This window comes from Saimiri boliviensis, chromosome 1 (genome assembly GCF_048565385.1).
Source record: "Saimiri boliviensis isolate mSaiBol1 chromosome 1, mSaiBol1.pri, whole genome shotgun sequence".
Classification (NCBI taxonomy): Eukaryota; Metazoa; Chordata; class Mammalia; order Primates; family Cebidae; genus Saimiri; species Saimiri boliviensis.
In genome coordinates this window covers 152,280,935-152,307,991 of record NC_133449.1, presented here as the reverse complement: position 1 = coordinate 152,307,991, position 27,057 = coordinate 152,280,935, and the positions used below count along the sequence as shown (strand labels likewise).

Genomic DNA, 27,057 nt, shown 5'->3' with positions numbered 1-27,057 from the left:
ACTTTAACAAACAAATAAAAAGCAAGATAATTTATAAAATCTGTAAAATGGGAATAAGATATCTTAAAGCTTTTCATGAGGGTTAAATGAAATAATATTTACAAATTACTTAGTTCAGTGCCTGCAACACAGTGAATCTTTAGTAACTATTACCTATAATTGTTAATTAGATGATGTGTGTAGTCAGTTGTTCTGTGTCATTACTAGCACATTTTAGCAGACTACTGTTGCTTTTTCTTCCTCTGTAAGTATTCCTCTGGAAAGCCACACTTCACTGAGTTCCATGCACTGAAAGGTCATTTGAAAGAGAGAAGGGCCTGGAGGTTACTCCATATCTCGTTATTATTGTTTCTTCTCACTGTTTACTGTAGCTCCTCTTAGGATCACATTTTTTACTAACTTCTGCAAACTGAAACCAGTAATGATGGCTGGGTTTCTGGTAATTCAGTAGTGGATAAAATCAAGATAAAGTAGAAAACAATGGTACATTAAATTTTTCATTATTTTGACATTTTTTTCTTGGGTTAACAACCACAAATATTATTTGTTTTGAAGAAAATGAATGAGTAAAGGGAATAATTATGTAATATGAAAACTTTATAACAATTTGAAATTTGAGAAAGCATGATTTTTCCCCCCCATTTATTTTAGGGTGATGAAATGAAGAAATTGGGAATACAGCCTATTCCTATGATGGACAGAGACAAGAAGGATGAAGTCCCACAAGGCCAGGTATGAATTATTAAAGTAAATTGTAATTGCTCAAGTCAAATAGTTTAAGGTGGGCATCAAATCATACATGAATGAAAAGCATATGTCATCTTATGATATATTAAGGATAGTCGAGGCAGGTCTGGTAATTAATATAGAAGCTTTAGAAATGTACCTTATAGGAGCTGAGAACTAGAAAAAGAACAGCTGTTTACCCTGGAATAATCATCTACTCTGATGAGCCTTCACTTGCTAAGACACTCAGAAAAGTAGACTCTAAAGGAGTTTATACTTTTAATCCGGGTTTGACCACTACCTCCAACCACTGATTCTGTTCCCAAGGCTAAAATCCACAGTGAGGAATCCTGAGGGTCTAGCTGCCTTGTGGACTGGAAAGACTTAGTGCTCAGGGGACACAACCTAGAACCACTTGAAACCTTCTCCATTTAGACAGAGATGGGGGCAGTGAGACCAACGTCAGGAAATCTCTGTGGATTTAAAGAATTCATCCTGCCTTTGCCATGACTCCTTTCTACAGCTGTCGTTGCAGTCATATAGAGTGGGTGGAGGAATTTGAATTGTTATCTTTTTAACAAGCAGAAAATATTTTGCCATTGGCTAAACCAAGATATTTTTGGAGAGTTACATTACAGATTTTGATTCAGGTCCATTTTTTTCTGACAAATAATGCTTACTATTTTAGTACATTTTGCATTTTGTCTCAGCATAATTTGACGTTAATTATCCTCTTTCCAGGTCTTACTACATAATTTATTTTTTTTCTAATGTTTTCAGAGGTCTTGTGTCTTATTATTTTGAATCTGTGTATGTATGGTGTAATATATTTCTGAGAGTATGGCTTTTGTTAACTAATCTTCTAACAGCATAAGAAGGAAGTTGTGGACAAATAATTATGATACAGGTAAGTTTAGAAAATGTTTCAAAAATCCACAGCATGGTGGTTTTTGATAAGTTCTCAGATTTCCCTACTTTATTTAAAATTAATTTATACAAAATTTAGGCACGTCCACAGCTCACAGAGGGCACCAGCAAAGCAAAGAGGCTGAATGAATGGGTGTTGCCTCCACTCATGTCTCTGTCTAGTTTTTCTGATGGCATGCTCACCTTTCCTTCTTGATTTGAAAGGGGTCCTGAATACCTATCATGTTTACTGCAAGTGTATTTTGCAGTTTTTGTCACTTTTTACCACTGTTTATGGAATTTTCCCATGTATGGAGTCACAGCTGTTAGTCTTTTCCATTTGGTGTCTGCTTTTCATATTGTATTCGAAAAGTTCTTTCCAACCTTGAGATTAAATATGTTTGCCTATATTTTCTTTTGTTACTTCTTTATGACTTTACATTTGATTTGTTAACTTGTTTGGAATATATCTTGTTATATGATTTAAGATAGAGATCTAAAATTATTTTCCATCCAAATAGTTAACAGTCATCCCAACAGAATGCATGGGATAGTTGGAAATTTCTCACTGATGCTGTCAGCCTATGAGTTTTATTCTAGTGTTTTTAGTTATGATAATAGTTTGTTTTAGAATAGTTTGATTTTCATTTACAGAATAAGAAAGCTTTAAAGAAAATTTTCTATGATCAGTTAATATTTTACCAACCATATTGCTTCTAAATAGTTGATTACTGTGAAATTATTTTTTGCCATAATAATGAAATACTCTAATTTCTGATAATTATTATCTCTTCTGGGATCTTTTGCCTCATGACATCTGCTAAATATCAGAATAAAAAGCCTCCGCATAAGCCATAAAGTTAAAAATGGAAATAACATTGGCACTATTCTAGTAAGAGTGCTGTGACGAAAGACTTTTTAACACGAGGAAGCAAGAAGGAACCACATAAATTAGGGCCCTCTGTGAAGTTCAGTATTTTAGAGAAATAGGTGAGCTGTGGTTTGGGGGTCACCTCGTCTAGAGAGCTCATTTTATCTTGTACATGTTGCAGCCACTTGGCTGGTGACTTATGACTAGACAATCTGTGTTCTCTGGCTAATCATCGCGTATCTTTTACATCTGGCCTTCAGTAGGCCAGTGGTTGCGTCATTTATTTACATGGTGACCCAGTATTCCTAATAAAGTTGTTTAAAGTACTACGGATTTTAAAACTTTGAAATCTGATATATTAAAAGAACAATAAATTGAAAGAGCTATGATAAAACCAATGACATTTATTTTAATTCAAATAAGAGGGCAGGGAGGATGAATAAAATATTGGGAGACCACGCAAGGCACCGAAGCTAAGAGGAGCAGCCGGGCAGAACGCACTGTGGTCAGCTGAGCCCGAGGGCGGAAAGAGCCGAGCGTCCGGAGGCATGGCAGGCTGTGCACTCCGGTGTCTGCAAGAAAGCGCTGAGGGTACCGGAGACAAGCACAGACCTTGAGTAACCACTGGCCGATCTAATAGCAGAATGTCATTTAATGTACTTGGGTCTTAGATTTCAACAGGTATTAACTTTTGTAATAGGTTTTGAATTGTTAAGTGTTTTATTTCTAGAATGCATTTTGAAATACACTCTATAATAGTATTCATGAAACCCAAATATCATATACAGCAAAACTAGAACATTTAATCTTATAATTAGGCTTCAGAAACAGAACATTCACTTAAGAAATAGAAGTCTCACTAGAATCGCTAATGTGCACTTCTGTTCCTTGTCCGTGGTTTTTGCACGGAGGCAGCTTGGGTTCTACAGTGCTGTGGCCATTCCCTGCTATACAACCCTCACCCAGATCCTGCCTCCCACGGAGCCTCTCCTTAAAGCATGCAGGTATGTATAACGGTTGAAGCTGTAACGATATTTTTCTAAAAACCTGAGATCTGTATCGGATTGTTTGACTCCATCGGTGTGTTGTGGGCTGTGTGTCTGTCTAGGTGTCGAGTTGCTGTGCTCAGGGGCTCGGGGCCCTCCTTACCTGGCTTCCCCAGGGGTGCGACTTATTCCCTTTGCTTCGATTCTCTCAAAGATGACCCTCCGGCACCTTGAGTGCTCGGGCAGCTCCTTCTGTCTGCACTCTGAAGAGAGGGACAATGGGAACAGGCTGGGGGCTGGGGCCAGACATAGTCAGGACCCAGATGACCAAGTGACTGGGAGGGTATCTGCCTCGGTATGGGGGACCCTTCCTGCTTTCTTACACCCACGTTCAGCTGGGGTGGGGTACTAGTTGTTTCTTTCAGAAAGGGAGTTTGTGCGCTCCGTGCAATGCCAGCTTGGTTTCAGGCCTTAGGAGAGCTGTGTCTGTGCTGAGGGGACCTTGTCACTGGAGGTCCTCAGGCCTGGGATAGAAAGGCCTTGGCCGGGGTGTCTCATTCTGCGAAGTGACAGATGGAGTGGGTCTTGCAAGAGGAAGAGGCCCCCCCGCCCCGGCTTCCTGACTTGGCCAGCCACAGTATGTCCCTGCACAGTCACTATGTGTCTGTGAAGAGTGTCTATTCGTATAAAGTCTTTCAAGTATATGTGACATGTCTATTCATATAAAGCCCTTCCTACACCAAAAAAGAGGAAAATGTTTTTATGATTATTTTGCGGAGGACCCGCCCAATGCTGTTTTTAAAAGGACAAGGCAGTGGTGTCTATTCAGGATGCTGTGCAGGAAGAGGCTGACGAAATCACACAGATCCTTGTTTAATGGAAGAAGGAGGCCTCAAGTGGATAACCCCTTCCTCTTTAAGTCTTTTTTTTTTCTTCCAAAAAGACATTTAAGCCATCTGTTATCTTCTAGATTCATATTTCTCCCTATTCCTTCCTCATCCTTTTTAAGCGTGAACTCAGTGAAGAACCTTGGACAGTTTTAAAGATTTTCATTTTACTTTCTGAACTCCCTCTGAGGAAGTCAAAGGGTGATAGCCAGCAGCTGTGCACGTGAGTCCTTTCCAGGTGAATCGGCTCAGGGCCATGTTTTAACTTCTTAGCCACAGCTCTGCCTGGGCCGAGTGGAGTGTGGGCACTGGGAGAGCGGAGGACAGTCGCTGGCCAGGGAGTTTTACACAAAACCAGAAACTCAATATACTCTTAATTTCTGCTGTTGAAACTTTTTTTTTTTTAACTTTTTTCAAGGAGAACAGACAAGACCAATAAGCAGTATTAAAAAGCTTATATATATAGTATTGAAGAGATGGTTCTCCTTCCTCCCTGCTTCTGTGGAGATGGATGTAGCATCCCACCTTGTTTTGTTGAGGCTTAATTGACCTTAATCCCTGGTTCGTTTATTAAAGTCTTAACTTACTACAAAGGCCTAAGTCATAATGGGAAATATGGGGTGTGAGGCCAGATGATACTTGAGAGAATTCTGTTATAAAAGTGTGTGCAGAATTAAAGAGAAAGTGGAATATCAATGTAAATTCCAAGATGTTTAAAAAAGCTTCACAAGTCCTTTCTGTCGAGAAATCCTGTGTATTTTACGCCAGGTATTTGGAAGCCAGGGCACGAGTGCTGACTGTGCGTGCCCAGCACTGCAGGGAGCTATGGAGGCGCCTTCCCAGTGGAGCTCTGAGAACGTTGTCCACCGTGTGGGCCGCTCGGCCGCACTCCTGCTGCGGTACGCTTGGCTGGACCACAGGATCTCTTCACGGCCATTGGAATCTTATTAACACTTAAAAAGTGTTAATACGATGTATCATTGGTGTTCAAGGAAACATACCAAAATTAGTGTATGGCTTTTTCCAATGTATCAGAAAGTTTCCAGGGTCTGGAAAAATGATACTTGATAATAGGTTACAAAGGTTAAAAGGGCTATAGTTTTCCGTTATATTTTAGGGTTTTGTCTATCTGAATGTGGCTTAGCCTGTTTGCTAAAATAAATTTGAGAGAATTTTGAAACTGTGCCTCATAGGAGTTTTGTGTTTGCCAATGCCAAGATTCCCTTGTGACTTTACACCGGAAAGTGGCTAAGAGCCCTGCTGGGGTAGCCTTGTGGAGTCAGATGGTTGTGCGGTGGTTGTGATCACGCAGTTAGAGATGACAGTGCCCATGACACCTGAACTACAGACACCGCAAGAGAAAGAGGAGAGGACTGGAGACGTGAGGCTGCCTCGGGCGAGGCGGTAGCAGAGCACAGGCACAGTTTTACTGTCACAAGAAAATTTCAAAAGTTTGTGCCAAGCGTAACTTAGGATGACTTTATATATGGCACAGTGTTCAGAATAAGAACCAGTGTAAGATGAGGAGGTTAGACCCCTCCAGGAGATGCACTCTCGGCACTTCTCAGTAGGAAGGTTTGTGTTGTCACCGAGTATTCCTCCTGCTGTGGCATCTCCTCCTTTCCACGACCCTGCAGATTCCTCAGAAGAACACCTAGGGCTCTTTCCCTCTTCTTACTGAGAAAGGACACACGCTTAGCATTGCTGCTGCTCTTGTGGGCCAGAGCAGATGAGCCAAGATGCCCCTGACCCCCTGCTGCCGCTGAGCCTCTTTCCTGAGCAGCCGTCACAAGAGCCCACCTGGCCATGTCACACTAGTGACCATCAGCCATCAGAGGGCCTCACAAAATGCCGCTGTGCAGAGCTATGGCACAGAACTGTTTGGTTAGTTTTCAAGACAAAGTCCAGAACTCCTTTAATAAGCTTCACCTGAAACTGCATCTTTGATCCCTAGGGATAATCTCAGTCAGTGGGAGAAGATGATTCGAGGGGAGGAGACTGCAACTTGGATTTCATCCCCCTCCGTGGCTCAGAAGGCAGCTGCATGGGAAGACTGAGCCCTGATCACCCGACATGCTGTCCCATCCACAGATCCTCATCTTGCTTTGTTTACATTTTTTCCTTTTTTGGGGGGGAAGGGGGAAACCTACACCTGGTAACTGGGGTGCAGACCTCTTCAAGAAGGTAACATCAAGTAAATAAGTCAAGCAAAGGACTTCCTGCCAGTCTCTTCTGTGAGGCATCATAGACACTGAACAACCAGGACCACCCCACGTTCAGAAATCAGCTGGCCAAGTGACTCGGTTTGACTTGCAAACCAGCCTTTTCTAATAGGCTGATATTGCTGAGGCCTTAATGGAAATGGACAAAAGTTCTTCAGAGGAGGTGCTTTTCCATTATATCTTTCTAATAAAGATTGAAAATGGTACTATTATGGTATTGTACTTGGGCTCTGACATCAATGTTGCTTTGATGTTGTTGGTTATAAATAGGAATTTTGACACATTACTATCGTGAATGTTCATGTGTGACCTACTTGTAATTAACTTGAGTTGTAGTCCACAGCCTCAGGACAAATGTCATTGAGGTTACAGATTAAGCAGAGATGGGAAAATGTCAAATTCTTATTTCAGAGCTTCATGAATTTAGTTAGACAGACCAATCATATTCTTTTAAGTTCAAACTAAAGGGCTGAGATGAATAAATTTAACACTAAAAGAAGTCGACCTTAAGAGATGAGGTATACGTAACAACAAATCTCAGAACTTCAAGTATCAGTTCAAAAGATGACAATTTTCAAATTTTTTTCATTGATGTCTTGGCAATTTTACTGAACCCTTTGCATAAAGAACAAAATAAAAGCAAGGCATTGTAAATTTTTGAACAGACAACTCTTACGGATATAAAGTGTAAATTTTTCATAATGCTTTCTTTATATTTTCACTTTGTGTCATTGCAGAATGTTAGGCTCATTCACAATGAAAGGTTTATTCATAACATTGTTTAATTAAAGTACCAAACATTTCTTTTTTAAACATCAAACCATAAAATGTGTCTTTTGTGATTTTACTTTGACCTGCTGCATCCACCTCTCATTTATCTCTTTCCACGTGCTGCATGGTCATATTTCATGATCTTTCTGTCCATAGCACAGAAACAGAAGCAGGAAGTAGTTTAGTCATGTTGGGCCTTCTTTCTGTTCTCTTTACTCTTCTTGACAATCAAATCACTCCATAGAAACCTGTGGTTTCTTCTATACGGCTTTTTGGTTGACTAGTATTATTATACAATGTAAGTGTTTGAACAATACAAATGTAATACTCTGAACTCCTTCCTACAGAGATTATAAGGTAGTCACTTCTGGTGCATACTAATACCTTAAAGATTTTTAGCACAATGGCACAGTAACCTCCAACCCTGTTCTAACCTGAAGGAATCAGACAGAAACTCACTGAGGAAGTGACAGGCCAATCATAACAGGTAACTTATTCACTTTTCATGTGGCAGGAAACTGGAATATCACTTTTAATAAAATAAAATTGAAAAAAATGCCTCTACATATTTAAGACCATAGGCGTTTTGTTCAAAAGAGCCTGGTTTGTGCAAAATTAAATCAGAGGCTTCTACAACATGGTTTATTTATGTTGTGCAGAGTTGGCTCTACGTAAGCACTGTTCTTATTTTTAAATTAACACTATGTGTTCAGTTTTCTTCTGGGCTTCTGAAAGTTGCCATCTTCCCTACGTGGAGCTCCATTTGCTATTTTAATTATACACTATGACATAAAATGTAATAACTAAAGAAAGAAATACCACTGTGGCTAGATGTATACACACACACACACACACACACACACACACACACACACATATATATAGAATGATGTAATATATGTAGAACACACACATAGATGTATATATGATGCATACTCATATGTATGTAGACATATACATATGTGTATGTATGATACACACGTGGATGAGAGACAGAAGGAAAGAGAGGAAGAGAGAAGCAAACATGTCAGAAAAAATATAAATCAGCCCATTCTTCCATTCCTTAAAAACTCTGGATAGGCCAGACGCAATGCCTCATGCCTGTAATGCCAGCACCTTGGGAGGCCAAGGTGGGCGGATCACGAGGTCAAGAGATTGAGACCATCCTGGCCAACATGGTGAAACCCGATCTCTACTAAAAATACAAAAATTAGCTGGGTGTAGTGGTGCATGCCTGTAGTCCCAGCTATTTGGGAGGCTGAGGCAGGAGAATCGCTTGAACCCAAGAGGCAGATGTTGCAGTGAGCTGAGATGGTGCCATTGCACTCCAGCCTGGTGACAGAGTGAGATTCTGTCTAAAAAAAAAAAAAAAAAAAAAAAACTTGGTAAAGGAATTATGTTTTTATTTTGACTATCTCTGCTTGCCATCAGATGAGTAGGCAAATGATAAATATGTAAGATCAAAAAGTTAAATTTTATACCTGGATCCTCCCTAACCTTAAACATATTAGAGGTAAATGTGAGAGGTTTTTGTTTGTTTTTTAAGAGATCTTAAATGTCCACAAATTTCCTGAGCTAATATATCCATAAGATTAGTAATTCAAGTTGCAGATTGGCCCTCTGTAAAGCTGATCCGAATCCATCTGAATCCTCATCATAACTATGCATACCTTTGATTTTTCCATCGACTGTAATGCAACAGCGTTGAGGAGAGTAACATTTCTCCATCACATGTATTTCCTAATGCAAGAAGAATCCCCAGAAGCAACACTTATCAAACAAAAGCCCACAATTGATGCCATTCTCATAAGAGAAACTAAGCTTGATGAGACAAACCAAACAGAAGCATGCCCCTGCCTGTCTACAGCTTTCTCCTCTCCCGCATTCTTCACCCACTATCAAAGACGCCTTCCACGGCAGACAGAGCTAGACGTTTCCTCGGCAGTGAAGAGCAACAGATTGTGACTAGAAAATCAGGAATTTATTTGAAATAACAACTTCCAAATTCTTAGCTGGCAATTGTGTATATTCAGATAACGTCTAGCTTTTTTGTGATGTCTAAGGCACTAATTAGAACTCCTGTGCAAAAGGATGACCTTGGAGCATGGTAAGTCGTCATTAAATGAAAATAGATTCAAACATTTTAACATGCAGAATGACTAAGGTACACAAACATACTCATATGTATTTTATATACATTAAGAAAACACTTACCTGCTTTATTTTGCATTATCTTAAAAAAGTCAAGTATCAGACCACCCTGTTTCCTAAGTCTCCTGCATAACTGGATTATGCTTGTGAAATCAGGAATGTTAGGGGTTGGACTCAGAAGTCACGGGCACAGCCTCCCATCAGCCAATGCAAAATTCCTAACTTATCATTTCTAATAGATGCTCATTGAACAAACAATTCCTGAATTGGATAACATTCTACCATGATTCAACCCAGACCACTAGTTGACAGCTGTAGTTGCCAGGAAGTTCAAATGCAAAAGAGTGGAAATCATAACAAACAGTCTCCCAGATCATAGTAAAATCAAACTAGAACTCAGGATTAAGTAACTCACTTAAAACCACACTACATGGAAACTGAGCAACCTGCTCCTGAATGAAATAAGGAAATGAAGGCAGAAATAAAGACGTTCTTCGAAACCAATGAGAATGAAGACATGTACCGGAATCTCTGGGACACATTTACAGCAGTGTCTAGGGAAATTTACAGCAATAAATGCACACATAAGAAGTGAGGAAAGATATAAAATGGACACCCTAACATCACAATTAAAACAACTAGAGGAGCAAGATCAAACAAATTCAAAAGCTAGCAGAATACAAATAATATCAGAGTAGAACTGAAGGAGATAGAGACAAAAAAAAACCCTTCAAAAAATCAATAAAGCCAGGAGCTGGTTTTTTGAGAAGATCAACAAAATAGACTGCTAACCAGACTAATAAAAAAGAAAAGAGAGAAGAATCAAATAGATGCAATAAAAAATGATAAAGGGGATATCACCATCGTTTCCACAGAAAACGCAAACTCCATCAGAGATTACTACAGACATCTATGCACATAAATGAGTAAATCTAGAAGAAATGGATAAATTCCTGGACACTTACACCCTCCCAAGACTAACCCAGGAAGAAGTTGACTACACACATCATCTAATTAACAATTATAGGTAATAGTTACTAAAGAGTCACTGTGTTGCAGGCACTGAGCTAAGTAATTTGTAAATATTATTTCATTTAACCCTCATGAAATGCTTTAAGATATCTTATTCCCATTTTACAGATTTTATAAATTATCTTGCTTTTTATTTGTTTGTTAAAGTTAAAATTTGCCACAATCTTCTTCCTTAAGATTTCCTATTTTTCCTAACTCCCCACTCTTCCCTCATATTTCTTTATTATTTTAGTTATGTTCGTCATGTTTTCAGAAATCAGAAGTACAGTCTAGAAACTTTCCCAGACTTGCTAAAATAGGGCCTACAAACCAATTACTGTAACGATAATTAGGAATTTTTACCTACAGGACTAAAGCACTCGTCCTGACAAAGCAAAGCCACTTCGAACACAGCTGCTGCTCCATTATTACTGCTTTAATTAAAAATCAGTGGTCTCAAACTTTTTGCTTCTGTATCCAAAGTGAGAGAGACATACTAAGCCCCTTGCTCTCAGAGACCTGACACGTCAAACAAGACAGCTTTTTAAACAAACAGATTTGAATATGTACTCGAAACAAAAATGCTCAAATGGAAAAGAACAGTGCGATGGACCATGCTATAACGGAGGGCTGAGCCAATCTGAGGCTGTAACCGAACGCACAGGGCAGAGGCTGCGGGGAACAAAGACCCACATGACAGCGAGGGGCTGAGACAGGAACTATGCCTGCACGGGCGGTGGGCAGGGGCCGGCCACGTGGGCTCTCCAGACCAAGGTCGATTTCGGTCTGTATTACAGCAGAGGACCCGACGCCGGGTACTGACGGAATCCGAATTATCATCACCCCATCTGATAAACCGGCCTGAGGTTAAATACCATGTGCCAAAGCAGACTTTTAATCTCAAGCAAACTGGCACCAAAGACCACATTATTCATTATTTTTGCACAAATTCTAAAAGGTAAAGGCGGAGAATGCAGTTAGAAAGTTGCAGTACCCCAGGCATGATTTGGTGATGATCCAAGCAGGGGAGTGATCCAGCACTTTGGAAGGCGGAGGCTGGTGGATCACCTGAGGTTAAGAGTTCAAGACCAGCCTGCCCAACATAGTGAAACCCTGCCTCTACTAAAATACAAAAATTAGCTGGGAATGGTGGTGCGTGTCTGTAATCCCAGCCACTCAGGAGGCTAAGGCAGGAGAATCACTTGAACCTGGGAGGTGGAGGTTGCAGTGAGCCGAGATTGCGCCACTGCACTCCAGCCTGGGAAATAAGAGCGAGACTCCTCTCAAAAAAGAAATGAGAAATTCCATTTTCTTTTTACTGTTCCCTGAGTAAACAGGAATAGTATTCTTTGGGGAGGATCTCCTGAAGGCAGATGTATGTCAGTGATATTCCCAAGGAACTGCAAACACTAGAGGTGTCCAGCAACAGAGCTCACGACCTGCTGGGACCGCATCTCCTCTCCAGCAGGCATTCTGAATTAGAGCCAGTTATTCTCCCTCCGTTTCCCAACACAGCCCTCATGCTTCTACCTGTAGCCCTGGCTTTATTCTGTGTGTGTTCTTCTCCAACCACTTTCATCAGGAGGCTTTGCAGGACAGAGGCCTTGTCTGGCTGGCCTTGCATTGCCTCCCACTGATTTTGTTTTTTTATTTTTATTTTACTCATTTATTTTGAGACAGTTTTACTCTGTTGCCAGGCTGAAGTGCAGTGGCGCAATCTCAGCTCACTGTAACCTCTGCCTCCTGGATTGAAGCGATTCTCCTCCCTCAGCCTCCCACATAGTTGGGATGACAGGCACCCTCAACCATGCCTGGCTAATTTTTATATTTTTAGTAGAGAAGGGGTTTCATCAAGTTGGCCAGGCTGGTCTTGAACCTCTGACCTCAGGTGATCTGCCTACCTCGGCCTCCCAAAGTGCTGAGATTACAGAGGTGAGCCACTGCGCCTGGAATGGCTGCATTTTCTAATCACATTCAAAATATACTCTGCCTGAAGCCCGTCTCTAGGGGTTCTGTTTAATTGGTTTGAAATGTGGCCAGCATTTGAGAATTTTTTTTTTTTTTTTTTTTGAGATGGAGTCTTGCAGACCTCAGGTGATCTGCTGTCCTTGGCCTCCGAAAGTGCTGGGATTACAGGCGTGAGCCATCATACCTGGCCTAATTTTTGTATTTTCATTAGAGACGGGGTTTCACTGTGTTGGCCAGGCTGGTCTTGAACTTCTGAACTCAGGTGATCTGCTGGCCTTGGCCTCCCAAAGTGCTGGGGTTACAGGCAGGAGCCACCGTGCCTGGCCAATTTAGTTTTTAGTGCACCAATTTTATTTTTTATTTTTAGACACAGGGGCTCACTCTGTCACCCAGGCTGGAGTGCGGTGATGCGATCACAGATCACTGCAGTCTTGACATCCTTGGCTCAAGCAATCCTCTTGCCTTAGCCTCCAGGGTAGCTGGGACTACAGGTGTGTGCCATTATGCCTGACTAATTTTTTTCCTATTTTTTGCAGAGATGGGGTCTCACTATGTTGCCCAGGCTGGTCCTGAATTTTTGGGCTCAAGTGATCCTCCTGCCTTGACTTCCCAAATTGCTGGGATTATAGGCCTCAGCCACTGTGCCCAGCTGAGTGCAATGAATTTTTAAAAATTTAGTAAATATCTTATAATCTAGTTTGAGACCCAAAATATGTAGCTAACAGTTGGGCATGGTGGCCTGTGCCTTAATCCCAGCTACTTGGGAGTCTGGAGTGGAAGGACTGCTTGAGGCCAGGAGTTTTAGCCACAGTGAGCTATGATTGGGCCACCACAGTCCAGCCTGGGCAACACAGCAAGACCCTGTCTCTAATGAAAATATCATCAGGAAGTGGATGGAGTATGTATGTGTGTGTGACATCAGGGAAAGTGCTGAGTACATTATTTGATGGCAACTGCAGCTGAAAGGAAGCGCAAGGTGGAGGAAGGAAGCAGCTATCAGATGTGGGTGGGAGGTCACAGGAACCTGCCATGTCCCACTGTGCCCTGGGAAAGCTGTTACATGTCCATCAGCAGAAGAACATCTCGATCCCGGCTCACTGCAACCTCCACCTCCCAGGTTATGGTGGGTATGCCTGCTCTCATGGAGGTCCTGGTGTGCTGGGACCTTATGGAGTCCTCAGTGCAGTCATCTGTAACCGAGGGAGGGTCCAGCAGCTATAGCCAAAGGAACTACCTGGTGAGAAGGGGTTGCTTCCTAGGACCTGACGTGGTTCTGGGCTCTTGGTTCTGTAATCAAGTCCCGGGACATTGCGTGACATCAGTGTTAGAAGGTTCAGGATGGCTGGGCATGGTGGCTTACGCCTGTAATCCCAGCACTTTGGGAGGCCAAAGCAAGAGGATCACTTGAGGTCACGAGTTCAAGACCAGCCTGGCCTACATGGTGAAACCTCATCTCTACTAAAAATACAAAAATTGTTGGGCGCAGTGGCTCACACCTGTAATCCTAGCTCTTAAGGGAGGCAGAGGCTGGAGGATAGCTTGAGAGCCTAGGAGCTTGCGACCTGCCTGGGCAATATAGCAAGACCCTGTTCTCCACAAAAAGGAACAAAAAAAGACAACCCCTCCCCCCAAATTATCTGAGCATGGTGGCACACTCCTGTAATACCAGCTACTCGGGAGGCTGAGACCGGAAAATTGCTTCACCTGGGAGGCAAAGGTTGAGGTGAGCCGAGATCATGCCACTGCCCTCCAGCCTGGGTGACAGAGTGAGATTCTGTCTCAAAAAAAAAAAAAAAGAAAAAGAAAGAAAGAAAGAAAAAGAAGGTCCAGGATCCTTTCTTAGGAAACAAGCCCCTTCTTGATGTAGGCCTACCAATCTCCATGCCACCCCCCACACTTTTAGCCTGGAATGACCACAGCATCTGCAGCTGATGTCTCAGAGTCTTCGTGCCCTCCTCCTGCTTAAATCCTCATTCCTCCAGTCCCAACTCCGGCACCATCCATCCAGAGATCCCTTCACCCATGTAGGGAAGAGATCACCCTTCACCCTCACCCTCTTTTACGGTGTGACCCACAGCCTTGCTTCCGTCTGGAAACAGTCAGCACACTTACTCCACTCTGGCCATCTGTGCCTCCTCCAGATCGAGGAATGCACAGGAAGCATTTTTGTATTCTCAGCCAGGGCTTCCTGACCTTCAGGTGGCAACCAGCAAACCAGAGTGGGCCAGCGGGTGGGTGGAAGAATGCAGGATGCAGTGGGTAAGTGGTTGTGTGAGTGAGGGAATGCAGGATGCAGTGAGTGGGTGAGTGGATGTGTGAATGAATGAATGCAAGATGCAATGCACGGGTAAGCGAATGAGTGGGAGGGTGGATGAATGAGAAAGCGCGTGTCACAGAAACCCGGTGTGATCAGTGAATGAGGGAACGAGGGCGTGACTGGGCAAGGGGAGATGTGAGTAAACGAGGGTGCGGCGGGTGCCGGTTTGCGCCCGAGGCGGTGCACTGGCAAGCTCAGAGGTCTGACCTGAGGCGGAAGGAACCAGCGTAGCCTGCCGGCTCTGTGTCCACGTGGACGGGGAGGGGCCTGTGGGCGTGACTAGGGGTATGTGGGCGGGGCGAGGCCGGGCGGCGGGCCCAGCAGGGGCGGGCTGTGGGCGTGGCGCGCCGGGAAGGCGGGGAGACCAGGCCGGGTGTGGGCGGGGCGCGGCCGGGCGGCGAGGGAGGAAGTCACGTGGGCGCGCGGGCTCACATGACTGGCCGCGAGATGGATCCGCTTCCGGCCGCAGCAGTCTGGGCGGCAGCTGAGGCGGAGGCTGGCAAGGAGGCGGATCCCCAGGCGGCAGGTAGGGCGCGGGGCTGCGGCAGCACTCACCTGCTCTGGTCCCGCGGCCCGACCACCCTCGGCGGGAGGGGCTCAGCCGCCGTGCGCGGTCCCCGACTCGTTTCCTGCCCCCGCGCCCGGCGTTCGGCCCCGCGCCTCAGTCCCTCGGGGGTCCCCCAGCATTCCCGCGCGCCTGTTCTTTGGGGGTCCCTCTGCTCTTCCGCGCCCTTGTCCGTTGGGGATACCCCTGCCCTCTCGCACCCCCGTCCCTCGGGGGTCCCCCTGCCCTCCCGCGTCCCCGTCCCTTGGGGGGTCCCTGTGGCCTCTCGCGCCTCCGTCCCTAGGGGTCCCCTGCCCTCCTGCGCCGGGAAAGCCCTGTCCAGGTTACAGCTGGCCGCGCTCCGAGGCGCCTTTCTGGGGCTCTCAGAGGCGTCCTCGGCGACAGTTTCCTCCTCGCCCCTGTCCTGGTGCCCTGGTCTTGTGCCCTGCCCGGTCACGCTGAGCCATGGCCCTGGGGGCACCTTTCCTGGACTTGGACGCCTTTCCCAACCACCTACCCTCTCTCAAGCTCGTCAGGTGTGTGGTGTTGGGCCGGTAATTTCGCCTCTCGGGGCCTCTGTTTTCTCATCTGTGAACCAGATCTATAGATGTGTAGCTGTTATTTCTGTTTTTTAGAGGACGGGGTCTTGCTGTGTTGCCCACACTGGAGTGCCTTGACAGGACCGTGGCTCATTGCAGCCTCAAACTCCTGGGCTCAAGTGATCCTCCCGTCTTAGCCTCCCAAAGTGCCAGGACTACAGGCGCATGCAATCATGCCCACTAATTTTTTTTTTTTTTTCTTTTTAGAGAAATGGGGGTCTTGTGGGTGGCTCACGCCTATAATCCAATGCTGGAGTGCAGTGACCCAATCTCGGCTCACTGTAACCTCTGCCTCCTGGATTCAAGCGATTCTCCTGCCTCAGCCTCCCACATAGTTGGGATGACAGGCACCCTCAACCATGCCTGGCTAATTTTTGTATTTTTAGTAGAGAAGGGGTTTCATCAAGTTGGCCAGGCTGGTCTTGAACCTCTGACCTCAGGTGATCTGCCTACCTCGGCCTCCCAAAGTGCTGAGATTACAGAGGTGAGCCACTGCGCCTGGCCTGGCTGCACTTTCTAATCACATTCAAAATATACTCTGCCTGAAGCCCGTCTCTAGGGGTTCTGTTTAATTGGTTTGAGATGTGGCCAGGATTTGAGGATTTTTTTTTTTTTTTGAGATGGAGTCTTGCAGACCTCAGGTGATCTGCTGTCCTTGGCCTCTGAAAGTGCTGGGATTACAGGCGTGAGCCACCACACCTGGCTAATTTTTGTATTTTTAGTAGAGACGAGGTTTTACCGTGTTGGCCAGGATGGTCTGGATCTCCTGACCTCATGATCCAGCGCCTTGGCCTCCCAAAGTGCTGGGATTACAGGCATGAGCCACCACGCCCGGCCAGTGTATTTGGCAACGGCCCCTTTTCACCTCCGGACACACTCTGGTGTGGATGCTAATCGCATGGCCAGTATCTCTGCACGTGCCACTCTGTGCTCAGTGCATTTGAGCAGGGAGTAAGTGTGCAACGAGAGAAAAGCCCTGGCCTAGGCGTGGGCAAGCCCATACCTCCTCTAAGCCTCAGTATCCCCTCCTATTGTGGGGTTGGGCCTGGCTGGCCTACCAGGATGCCTCTGGACTCTAGCCTGTGTGAGAGATCAAAGGAATCTGGAATCTTCTCCTACCTGGCCCAGTGTAGCTACAGGGGCAGGAGAGCAGGGAGGAATAGGAACTTGCAGGCAGCAGAGGGTGGCTGGCCAGCAGCAAAAGGAGCCCCCAGCAGTGGCCCCTCTGCTCCGGCAGGCCAGCCCTGCCCTGTTAGGAGGGACAGTGCTGGGGTCCGGGTGGAGCCGAGCCGGCGGGTACACTCTCTCTGTGACGGTCACCAGGTGGCGGGACACATCCATGTGCAGCTCGATGTTGGTGTTCTCCAGCTCCACCAGGCTGCGCTGCATCTCCATCTGCTCCTTGAAGGCCCTGATGAGCTGTGCCTGGATCTTGTTCATCTGTACGTGGCTATCCTCCTCTGCGTCATGGGACAGCATCGGGACTGCGGGCAGGAAGGGAGCTGGCTGCACCAGGAGCAATGCTACTTAAGCCAGGTTTGAACTCCGTGCCTGCCCACCAAGATGGTGTCTGGCCCACAGATAAGCTCAGTACACGTGCATGGATGAGTGAATGGAGATGGACAGGTGGGTGGTGGATGATGGATGGATGGATGGATGAGTGGACACAAGGGTGGATGGAGGGAGAGAATAGTTGGGGATGGGTGGATGGATAAAAGGATGGATGGACGGATGATGAGGATGGATAAATGGATGGATAATGGATAGATGGATGGATGGATGGATGAGTAAGTAGATGAATGGGTGGATGGATGGAGATGAATGGCTGAATGGAGATGAATGGAGATGGATGGATGGACAGATGGATGAGGATGGATAAAGGGTGGATGGATGGATGGATAATGGATAGATGGATGGATAGATGGATGGATGGATGAATGAGTAGATGAATGGGTGGATGGATGAAGATGAATGGCTGAATGGAGATGAATGGAGATGGATGGATGGACAGATGGATGAGGTTGGATAAAGGGTGGATGGATGGATGGATAATGGATAGATGGATGGATGGATGGATGGATGAATGAGTAGATGAATGGGTGGATGGATGGAGATGAATGGTTGGAGATGGATGGATGGATGGACAGATGGATGAAGATGGATAAATGGGTGGATGGATGAGGATGGATGAATGGATGGGTGGATGGTGAATGGATGGATGGTAGATAGACAGAAGGGTAGATGGGTGAACAGAGGGTAAATGGATGGATGGGTGAGTGGGTAGATGTGTAAATGGGTGGATGGGTAGATGGATGGTTGGACTTATGGATAAATGGTTAGATGGTTTAGAGAAATTTAAACCCCCTCTTTCCCTGGCTTGGGGTCAGGCTACCTGGATTTGAGTCTCAGGAACCCAAATAGTGTTGAGTCTTGGCCAACCATCTCAGCTCAGACCTCAATTTCCCAGTGAAACATTCCCAGACTCTCACTCGGCTACCTGCCACCTGCTCTGATGACACCCTGCCTCCTCTTTCACAGTGTTCTACACATCTATGATTAGGTAACATTTTGTGATAAATGTTTTATACCTGTCTTTCCCGCTAAAATGTAAGCTCCATGGGCAAAATCATTCCTGTCTTCCTGTTTCCCACAGTGAGTTCCTACCTAATAGTTGCCCAGCAGGTAATCAATGTTTTCCCCTGTCTGCCCCAATGGATGGCTCCACCCTGGACATGCATGGTTTGTCCAGTCTGTTCCCATGACCTTGAGGGCAGTGGTCAAGAGCTGCCTTTTCCTTAAATGTCAAGTAAACTGGGGTTGACAAAATAAATCATGGTGCATCTAGATGATGGAATTACTGCAGTCATTAAAGCAAAGTTTTCGGGCTGGGTGCAGTGGCTGATGCCTATAATACCAGCACGTTGGGAGGCTGAGGCGGGTGGATCACTTGAGGTCAAGAGTTTGAGACCAGTCTGGCTATCTCTACTAAAAATACAAAAATTGGCCAGGTGTGCTGGCAGGTGCCTGTAATCCCAGCTAAATGGGAGGCTGAGGCAGGAGAATCACTTGAACCTGGGAGGCAGAGGTTTGTAGTGAGCCCAAATCATGCCACTACACTCGAGCCTAGGCAACAGAGCAAGACTCTGTCTCAAAAAAAAAAAAAAAAAATGTTAGCCAGGTGTGGTGGCATGTCTGTAGTCCTAGCTACTCAGGAGGCTGAAGCAGGGGGGTCACTTAAACCCAAGGTTGAGGCTACAGTGAGCTATGATTGCACCACTGCACTGCAGCCTGGACCACAGAGCAAGACCCTGTCTCTAAAGAAAAAGGAAAGAATCCAACCCCCATTTACAAGGGAAGAATTAGAGCTCTGGGTCGGGACACAGTGAGGTGGTAGCCAGGTTGAAACTAACGTCCAGACAGGGCCACCAAAGTGCTCTCTGGGTGCAGGTGCTCAGAGTGGCCCAAGCACGCAGCCCCAGACAGGGAGGGGTAACCAGGACAGGGACGTGTCCTGCAGGCCCTGGGAGGCTGACAGTGCTTCTGCGCTGTAGGGGGCACACGGCAACATATTAAAGCTTATGTACATGGCATTTGAGGTCAGGAGTGGAAACATACTGAAGTGCTGTGTGTATGTTATTTGTGCATGGGAATGAAACTCGTAGACCCTGAAAACAGGTCGGGAAGTGGAGTGTGTGGTGTGATAAGGAACGATGAAAACAGCTTCCTGAGAATGCAGTTTGAGTGCATACAAGGTCACAGGTGCCTCAGTATCCCACCTCAAGTAACCATCTAGTGGATGTCTGTAGTTAATACAAGCCCTTCAATAAATACTTGGTGGATGGATGGATGGATGGATGCTGGGGCGGACTCTCTCAGAAGAGATACTCCCTAGCCCCGCTCAACTGGAACTGTCTGAGTGCTTCATTCTTGGCATTCACTGCAAGCTATAGGTTCTGCGCTGTACCTGCAGGAGGCACCAGCCCCCACTCGGCCTGCCTACCTCGGGCATCCTGGATGCCGGCTTCACTTTTCTTCTTTTCTTGCTTCTCAATTTTTGATTGGAGGTTCTGGATCTCCCTGCGCAGGTCGGAGATGACCTCCGTGTACTGCGCGATGCGATAGGAGACCTTCAGCGGGTTGCGCTTGACCTAGCAGGCAGGACACGCAGCCAGAGTCTGACCAGGCAGGAAATGCCCCACAAAGGATGCGTTTGAAAGAATGAAACATGGGCCAGTCATGGTGGCTCACACCTGTAATCCCAGCACTTTGGGAGGCCGAGGCGGACAGATACCAAGTCAGGAGTTCAAGACCAGCCTGGCCAGCACAGTGAAACCCCATCTCCGCTACAGAAAGATACAAAAAGATACAAAAAGTTAGCCAGATGTGGTGGTGCCCGCCTGTAATCCCAGCTACTTGGGAGGCTGAGACAGAAGAATTGCTTGAATCCAGGAGGCAGAGGTTTCAGTGAGCCGAGATCGCACCATGGCACTCCAGCCTGGGTGAGGATGTGAGACACCATCTCAGAAAACACACACACACAAAATGTAAGAATGCAAACATGGCATTTGTTATAAAATTCAAGTCGATGCTATTCAGCCTGAAAAAGGAAGGGAACTGGCTAGACATGGTGGCTCACACATGTAATCCCAGCACTTTGGGAGGCCGAGGCAGGAGGATCACTTGAGCTCAGGAGTTTGTGACCACCCTGGGCAACATAGCAAGACCCCATCACTACCAAAAATTCAAAACTTAGCCAGGTGTGGTGGCTCATACCTTTGGTCCCAGCTACTTGGGAGGCTGAGGTAGGAGGATCACTTGAGGCTAGGAGATCGAAGCTGCAGTGAGCTATGATTGTACCACTGCACTTCCAGCCAGAGCAATAGAGCAAGACCCTGTCTCAAAAAGACAAAAAAAGGAAGGGAATTCTGAGAGTTGCTGTAAAATGGATGGACCTCGAGGACATGCTGCTGGGTTAAATAAGCTGGTCCCAGCAGGACAGATACCGTGTATTCCATCTACATGAGGCCGTTGGCCAGGTGTGGTGGCTCATACCTGTAATCCCAGCACTTTGGGAGGCCGAGGAGGGCAGACCACTTGAGGTCAGGAGTTTGAGACCAGCCTGGCCAACATAGTGAAACCTTGACTCCATCAAAAAAATACAAAAATTAGCTGGGTATGGTGGCAAGAGCCTGTAGTCCCAGCTACTCACGAGCCTGAGGCAGGAGAATCACTTGAACCCAGGAGGCAGCAGTTACAGTGAGCCGAGATCATGCCACTGCACTACAGCCTGGGTGACACAGTGAGATTCCATCTCAACAAAAACCAAAAACCCCACCTACATGAAATCCCTCAAGTCCTCAAATTCATAGAGACAGAAGGTAGAATGCAAGGTGCCAGTGGCTAGGGAAGGGGGTGAGCAGTTACTGTTTAATGGGTGCAGAGACCGGGCACAGTGGCTCATATCTGTAACCCCAGCATTTTGGGAGGCTGAGACAGGATGATCACTTGAGCCCAGCAGTCCAATACCAGCCTGAGCAACACAGGGAGATCGTGTCTTTACAAAAATACTGAAAAATTAGCTGGGCATGGTGGTGTGCACCTGTAGTCCCAGCTGCTTGGGGGACTGAAGCGGGAGGATGGCTTGAGCCTAGAAGGTCAAGGCTGCAGTGCAGAGCTTCGGTTTGGGAAGATGAGCAAGTTGTGGAGATAGATGGTGGTAATGGTTGCACAAAGACTTGTTTTTCCCAAGACAGATTCTTGCTCTGTCACCCAGGCTGGAGTGCAATGGCACAATCCGGGCTCACTGCAACCTTCGACTCACAGGTTCAAGTGATTCGCCTGCCTCAGCCTCCCAAGTAGCTAGGATTTCAGGCATGTGACACCATTCCCAGCTAATATTTTTGTATTTTTAGTAGAGACAGGTTTTCACCATGTTGGCCAGGCTGGTCTCGAACTCCTGACCTCACGATCCACCTGCCTACGTGTCCCAAAGTGTTGGGGTTACAGGCGTGAGCCTCTGCACTGAGCTCAACATGAACGTACTTAATGCCACTGACTGCACACTTAAAAATCTGAACTCCAAGCGCCTGAAGTCCTCACCCTGGTCTTGATATTCTTGGCCCTGTAAGCGTACGGCAGCGTGGTCCGAGACTCCTCAAAGCAGGTGCTGGCTGGGCTGATGTGGGTGATCATCACGGTGCGGCTGTTCCCACCTAGGGCATCCTATTCAGGGGAAAACCGCTGAATGGGGGTGAGGGGAGCCTCAGGGTGCCACCTGTCCAGGGGTGCTAGCCTTGCCCCAGCCGTCGCCAGGACATCTGAGATTCCAGCTCCAACCCCTGAAAAGGGCAGCTGGTGCCAGATCCCAGGGGTCAGTCCTCAGGGAGGTGACCCTGATGATGAAGTGGGACCCTTTCCAGGCCCACCCCATCCGACTTCAGCTCTGATGAGAGCAGATTGGACCAAGGGGTCAAATTTACAGAAACATTTCTCTTTACATTTTTTTTTGTGGTTGTTTTTGTTTGTTTTGTTTTTGAGATGGAGTCTCACTCTGTCACCCAGGCTGGAGTACAGTGGCACCATCTCAGCTCACTGCAACCTCTGCCTCCTGGGTTCAAGTGATTCTCCTACCTCAGCCTCCTGAGTAGCTGAGTGGGATTACACACCTGTAATCCCACACCACAGAGCCAGCCGGGCCATGGCTCACACCTGTAATCCCAGCCCTTTGGGAGGCCAAGGCAAGCAGATCACGAGGTCAAGAGATCAAGACCATCCTGGTCAACGTGCTGATACCCAGTCTCTACTCAAAATACAGAAATTAGCTAACATGGTGGTGAGTGCCTGTAGTTCCAGCTACACAGGGTGCTGAAGCAGGAGAATCTCTTGAACCTGGGAGGCGGAGGTGGCAGTGAGCCAAGATTGTGCCACTACATTCCAGACTGGCGACAGAGTGAGACTCTGTCTCAAAAAAAAAAAACAAAACAAAAGAACAGAGCCAGGTACATTGGATCACACCTGTAATCCCAGCACTTTGAGAGAACAAGGTGGATGGATCACTTGAGCCCAGGAGTCTGAGACCAGCCTGGGCAACATGGCATTACAAAAAAAATTAAATCAAAAATTACCCAGGTATGGTGGCAGGTGTCTGTAGTTTTAGCTACTCAGAAGGCTGAGGCAGGGCCAGGTGCAGTGGCTGATGCCTGTAATCCTAGTACTTTGAGAGGGTGAGGTGGGTAGATCACTTGAGGTCACGAGTTCATAACCAGCCTGGCCAACATGGTGAAACCCCATCTCTACTAAAAATACAAAAAATTACCCAGGCCTGGTGGGAGGCACCTGAAATCTCAGCTACTTGGAAGGCTGAGGCAGAATTCTTTGAACCCAGGAGGTGGAGGTTGCAGATCTTGCTTGCAGACCCAAGATCACACCACTGTACTCCAGCCTGATGAGAGAGCAAGACACCCTCTCAAAAAAAGAAGAAAAACAAAAACAAAAACAAACGTGGAGGCAGGAAGATTACTTGAGCTCAGGAGTTCAAAGCTGTAGTGAACTATGATTGTGCCACTGCATGCCAGCCTGGGCAACAGAGCAAGATTCTGTCTCAAAAAAAGAAAAAACAGAAAACAAGAGTAAGCCAGAAGGCTGACCCACAACGCAAGAGCCTGAGGGATGATGGTGAGGGCCTGTGGATGCTGGCGCCAGCATGGCGGGAGCACATGGTCATTAGGTCTGAGGCTGGGTCTACGCTGATTCTGGAGGCCAGAGGGAACCGTTGAAGGTGTTGTGAGCAAACAGATGCCCAGCCAGATCTGTCAGGAAGCCCAGGCTGCCAGTAGTGCGGGGCGTGGCTAAGAGCAGAGAGGGAAGGAAAGCCAGACATCGGGCAGATGTTTCCAGTTTCCATGCCCTTGCTACATGAGCAATTCTTAGAATCAGGGGTGGCAAACGGGTTCCAGATAGGAGCCGGCTCAGAGGGTTGTGACTGCCTGAAGTGCTGTGGGGTTTCTGGGTTGTTTTTTTTGTTTGTTTTTTGTTTTTGTTTTTTTTTTTTTTTTGAGGCAGTCTCACTCTATCACCCAGGCTGGAGTGCAGTAGTACAATCTCGGCTCACTGCAACCTCTACCTCCCAGGTTCAAGTGATTCTCATGCGTTAACCTCCCGAGTAGCTGGGATGACAGGCACCCGCTACCACACCTGGCTAATTTTTTTTGTATTTTTAGTAGAGTCTCACTGTGTTGCCAGGCTGGAGTGCAATGGCTCAAACTTGTGAGCTCAGGCAATCCATTCACCTCGACCTCCCAAAGTACTGGGATGACAGGTGTGAGCCACTGCGCCCAGCCCTGGAGTGCTGTGTTGAAAAGGACCCTGAGCCTGCGTCTGGAGACAGAGGGAAGAGTGTGTGCTCCGTCAGTGATGGCGCCCTGAGCACCAGGCAGGAGGCCAGTGATAAGGATGCCAACCCCCCCCCGCCGATCGAGTCCATGCTTGGAAACAACATGGAAACTGCGAGTCTGTCCCTGTGCAGTGAACCTGAAGGAGGACCTTGTGAGCTCTGGCACGTGTGTGGCTACAGTGGCTCAGCCACGTCTCCTTCCATGAGCCCCTGTGACCCTCACCTCATGGGTGTTTGAGGTAGAGAACTCCGTGATGCCTGCAATCTGGATGCTGCCCCTGGAATCTTCCCTGAGGTCCAGAAACCCCGAGGATGGGTTCAGGAGGTCCCGGATCACTTCATTATAAATCTGAGGAGGAACAGAAAGGCTGGGAGCAAAGTAGCTTTGGCACAAAATAATTACAAGAACTGGCCAGGTGCTGTGGCTCACACTGGTAATCCCAGAACTTCGGGAGGCCGAGGTGGACGGATCACGAGGTCAGGAGTTCGAGACCAACATGGCCAACATGGTATAACCCCATCTCTACTGAAATACAAAAATTAGCTGGGTGTGGTGACAGACACCTGTCATCCCAGCTACTGGGGAGGCTGAGGCAGGAGAATCTCTTGAACCTGGGAGGCAGAGTTTGCAGTGAGCCAAGATTGTGCCACTGCACTCCAGCCTAGGTGACACAGCAGCAAGGTTACGTCTCAAAAAAAGAATTACAACTTAGCACTGGGCTTTGAACCTCCTGAGAAATCTCAGCCCTGGGGACTGGGGCTTTCCACGAGGTCACTTGGCCTCTGGGGTAACACGCAGTGCTGAGGATGTCACACACACAGGTGTGTTTCGTCTGGTGCCATCATGCTCATTTTGCAGACAAGGCAACTGAGACAGGTGGCAGGCTCACCTCAAGGTAAGACATGGACACGCTGTAGTCCGCGCTGTCCCGGGTCTCCTCAGTGGCCTGGAAGAGGTCAGTGAAGGTCTGCAGGTAGATGCCGGGCTCCGCATCCATACCCAGCATGGTGTGGGTCTTCCCTGCACCTGGAAGAGGAGCGTAGACACTCGCCAGGGTTGGGGGACTTGGAGGTGGGCTCCACCTGGAAATGCTGGCCATTAAAAGACAGAGAGCTGGGCGTGGTGGCTCACACCTGTAATCCCAGCGCTTTGGTAGGCTGAGGTGGGTGTATCACCTGAGGTCAGGAGTTCAAGACTAGCCTGACCAACATGGTGAAACCCTATCTCTACTAAAAATACAAAAATCAGCTGGGTGTGGTGGCGCATGTCTGTGATCCCAGCTACTCGGAAGGCTGAGGCAGGAGAATCACTTGAACCTGGGAGGTGGCAGTTGCAGTGAGCTGAGATTGAGCCATTGCACTCCAGCCTAGGCAAGAAGAGTGAAACTCCGTCTCAAAAAACAAAAGAGAGTGAGACGCTGTTTCAAAAAAAAATGGGGTGCAGAGAGCACAGGAGCCCTGATTTTACCCTTCACCACTGGAAGGGAAGTCACTTGGCTGTAGGGCCTGGAAGAAGCCTGAAATCCCCTGTCAGGCTTTGTCTGAGAGCCAAACATCCCCTGTCCTCTCACGCTGGTGATGGGTCTGTCGCTTCCCCTTCAGGAGGCAAGTGTTCAAATCCCACCTACCCAACTCAGCAAGGGCTGCCATTCACTCCATCACCCCTCCCTGGGTCCTGGCTCCCCTCTGTGACCCCCCTCCCAGATGGGGGTCAGGTGACGAATTGACAGCATTTGTCCCTAGTAAAGGGTGGTGACCTGGAGGACTAGGAGGGATTGTGACCTGACTCTGGGTCCAAATGTTCAGCTCTGGGCCCCACCACGCAGTCTCTCCTATGGTGCTTCTTCTGTGAAATGGGCACAATTAAGCCTCTGTCCGGATCCCTGTCCCTCTGGCTCTCTCCCCCGAGGTCTAGCGTCCAGCCCCTCCGCAGGCCCTCGCGGACACCATGAGTGCTCACAGCAGGCTCGCTTCTCCTTTTGCTATGGTCTGCCCTCCATGCGGGGATGTGGGTGAGCGGGCAGGGCTGCACTCTAGCCCCACGGAACACAGGGCCGCTCTGTGGAATGAAGGGCTGAGTGCATGAATGAAAGAGCCCGGGCAAAGCCAGAAGCTGACGGCCCCTGCACTGTGAAGGGTCTCCCCCTGCCGTCCCTGGGGTGAGCTTTCAATGAAGGGTCTCCCACTGCCGCCCCCAGGATAAGCTTCTGCACAGTCTCCTTGTCCCCAGGGAGACCCCTGTGAGAAGACAGGGCTGAGACTGCCTGGCCGCTATGTCCTCGCCAGGTTCTCTAGCCCCAGAGGGGGACGCAGGGACAGCAGGGGCAGGTGGTTAAACCTGAGTTGTGTGCTGGTCGAACACCCTGTCGAAGATGAAGGTCCCCTCCCGGGACTGGTGTGTGCGTGGCGCGTCCTCTGGGTCCTCGCCGTGGTCCATGAGCACCACCATCTGTGAGCAGTGAGCCGGCCAGGCTGGTCAGGATAGGTCAGAATGGGGACCCTGGAGAGACCCCAGGCCTGGCACTCACCCTGGATCCCTCCAAGGGGCTTGGTCCAGGTCCAGGTCCAGGAAGGGCTGCAGGCTTCTGTGCTTTTGAGTCAGGCACCCACATCACCGCCCAGCACCCTCTCCACTTGCTTCTGAGGAGCACTGTTTACCACTACTGCACCGACACTCACACTCACACCCCATAAATGCTGCCTTGG

The 27,057-nt window shown here is 47.4% G+C and overlaps 2 protein-coding genes across 2 annotated transcripts in view; both read left to right on the top strand.

Moving 5' to 3' along the window:
• Positions 1-6,493, top strand: part of LOC101027425 (cAMP and cAMP-inhibited cGMP 3',5'-cyclic phosphodiesterase 10A-like) — a 128,488-nt gene extending 121,995 nt beyond the window's left edge. The window contains exons 17-19 of the mRNA XM_074406823.1: positions 652-732; positions 3,419-3,507; positions 6,331-6,493. Coding sequence (XP_074262924.1) covers positions 652-732; positions 3,419-3,507; positions 6,331-6,433 — 273 coding nt within the window. The 3' untranslated portion in view covers positions 6,434-6,493. The remainder of the gene's footprint in view (positions 1-651; positions 733-3,418; positions 3,508-6,330) is intronic.
• An 8,770-nt stretch (positions 6,494-15,263) lies between these two features.
• Positions 15,264-22,948, top strand: LOC120365328 (uncharacterized). Its single transcript, XM_074388053.1, has 3 exons — positions 15,264-15,896; positions 17,283-17,495; positions 18,347-22,948. The coding sequence occupies exons 1-3, from the start codon at positions 15,264-15,266 to the stop codon at positions 18,359-18,361; spliced, it is 861 nt and encodes a 286-aa protein (XP_074244154.1). The 3' UTR covers positions 18,362-22,948.
• Positions 22,949-27,057: the final 4,109 nt, after the last annotated feature.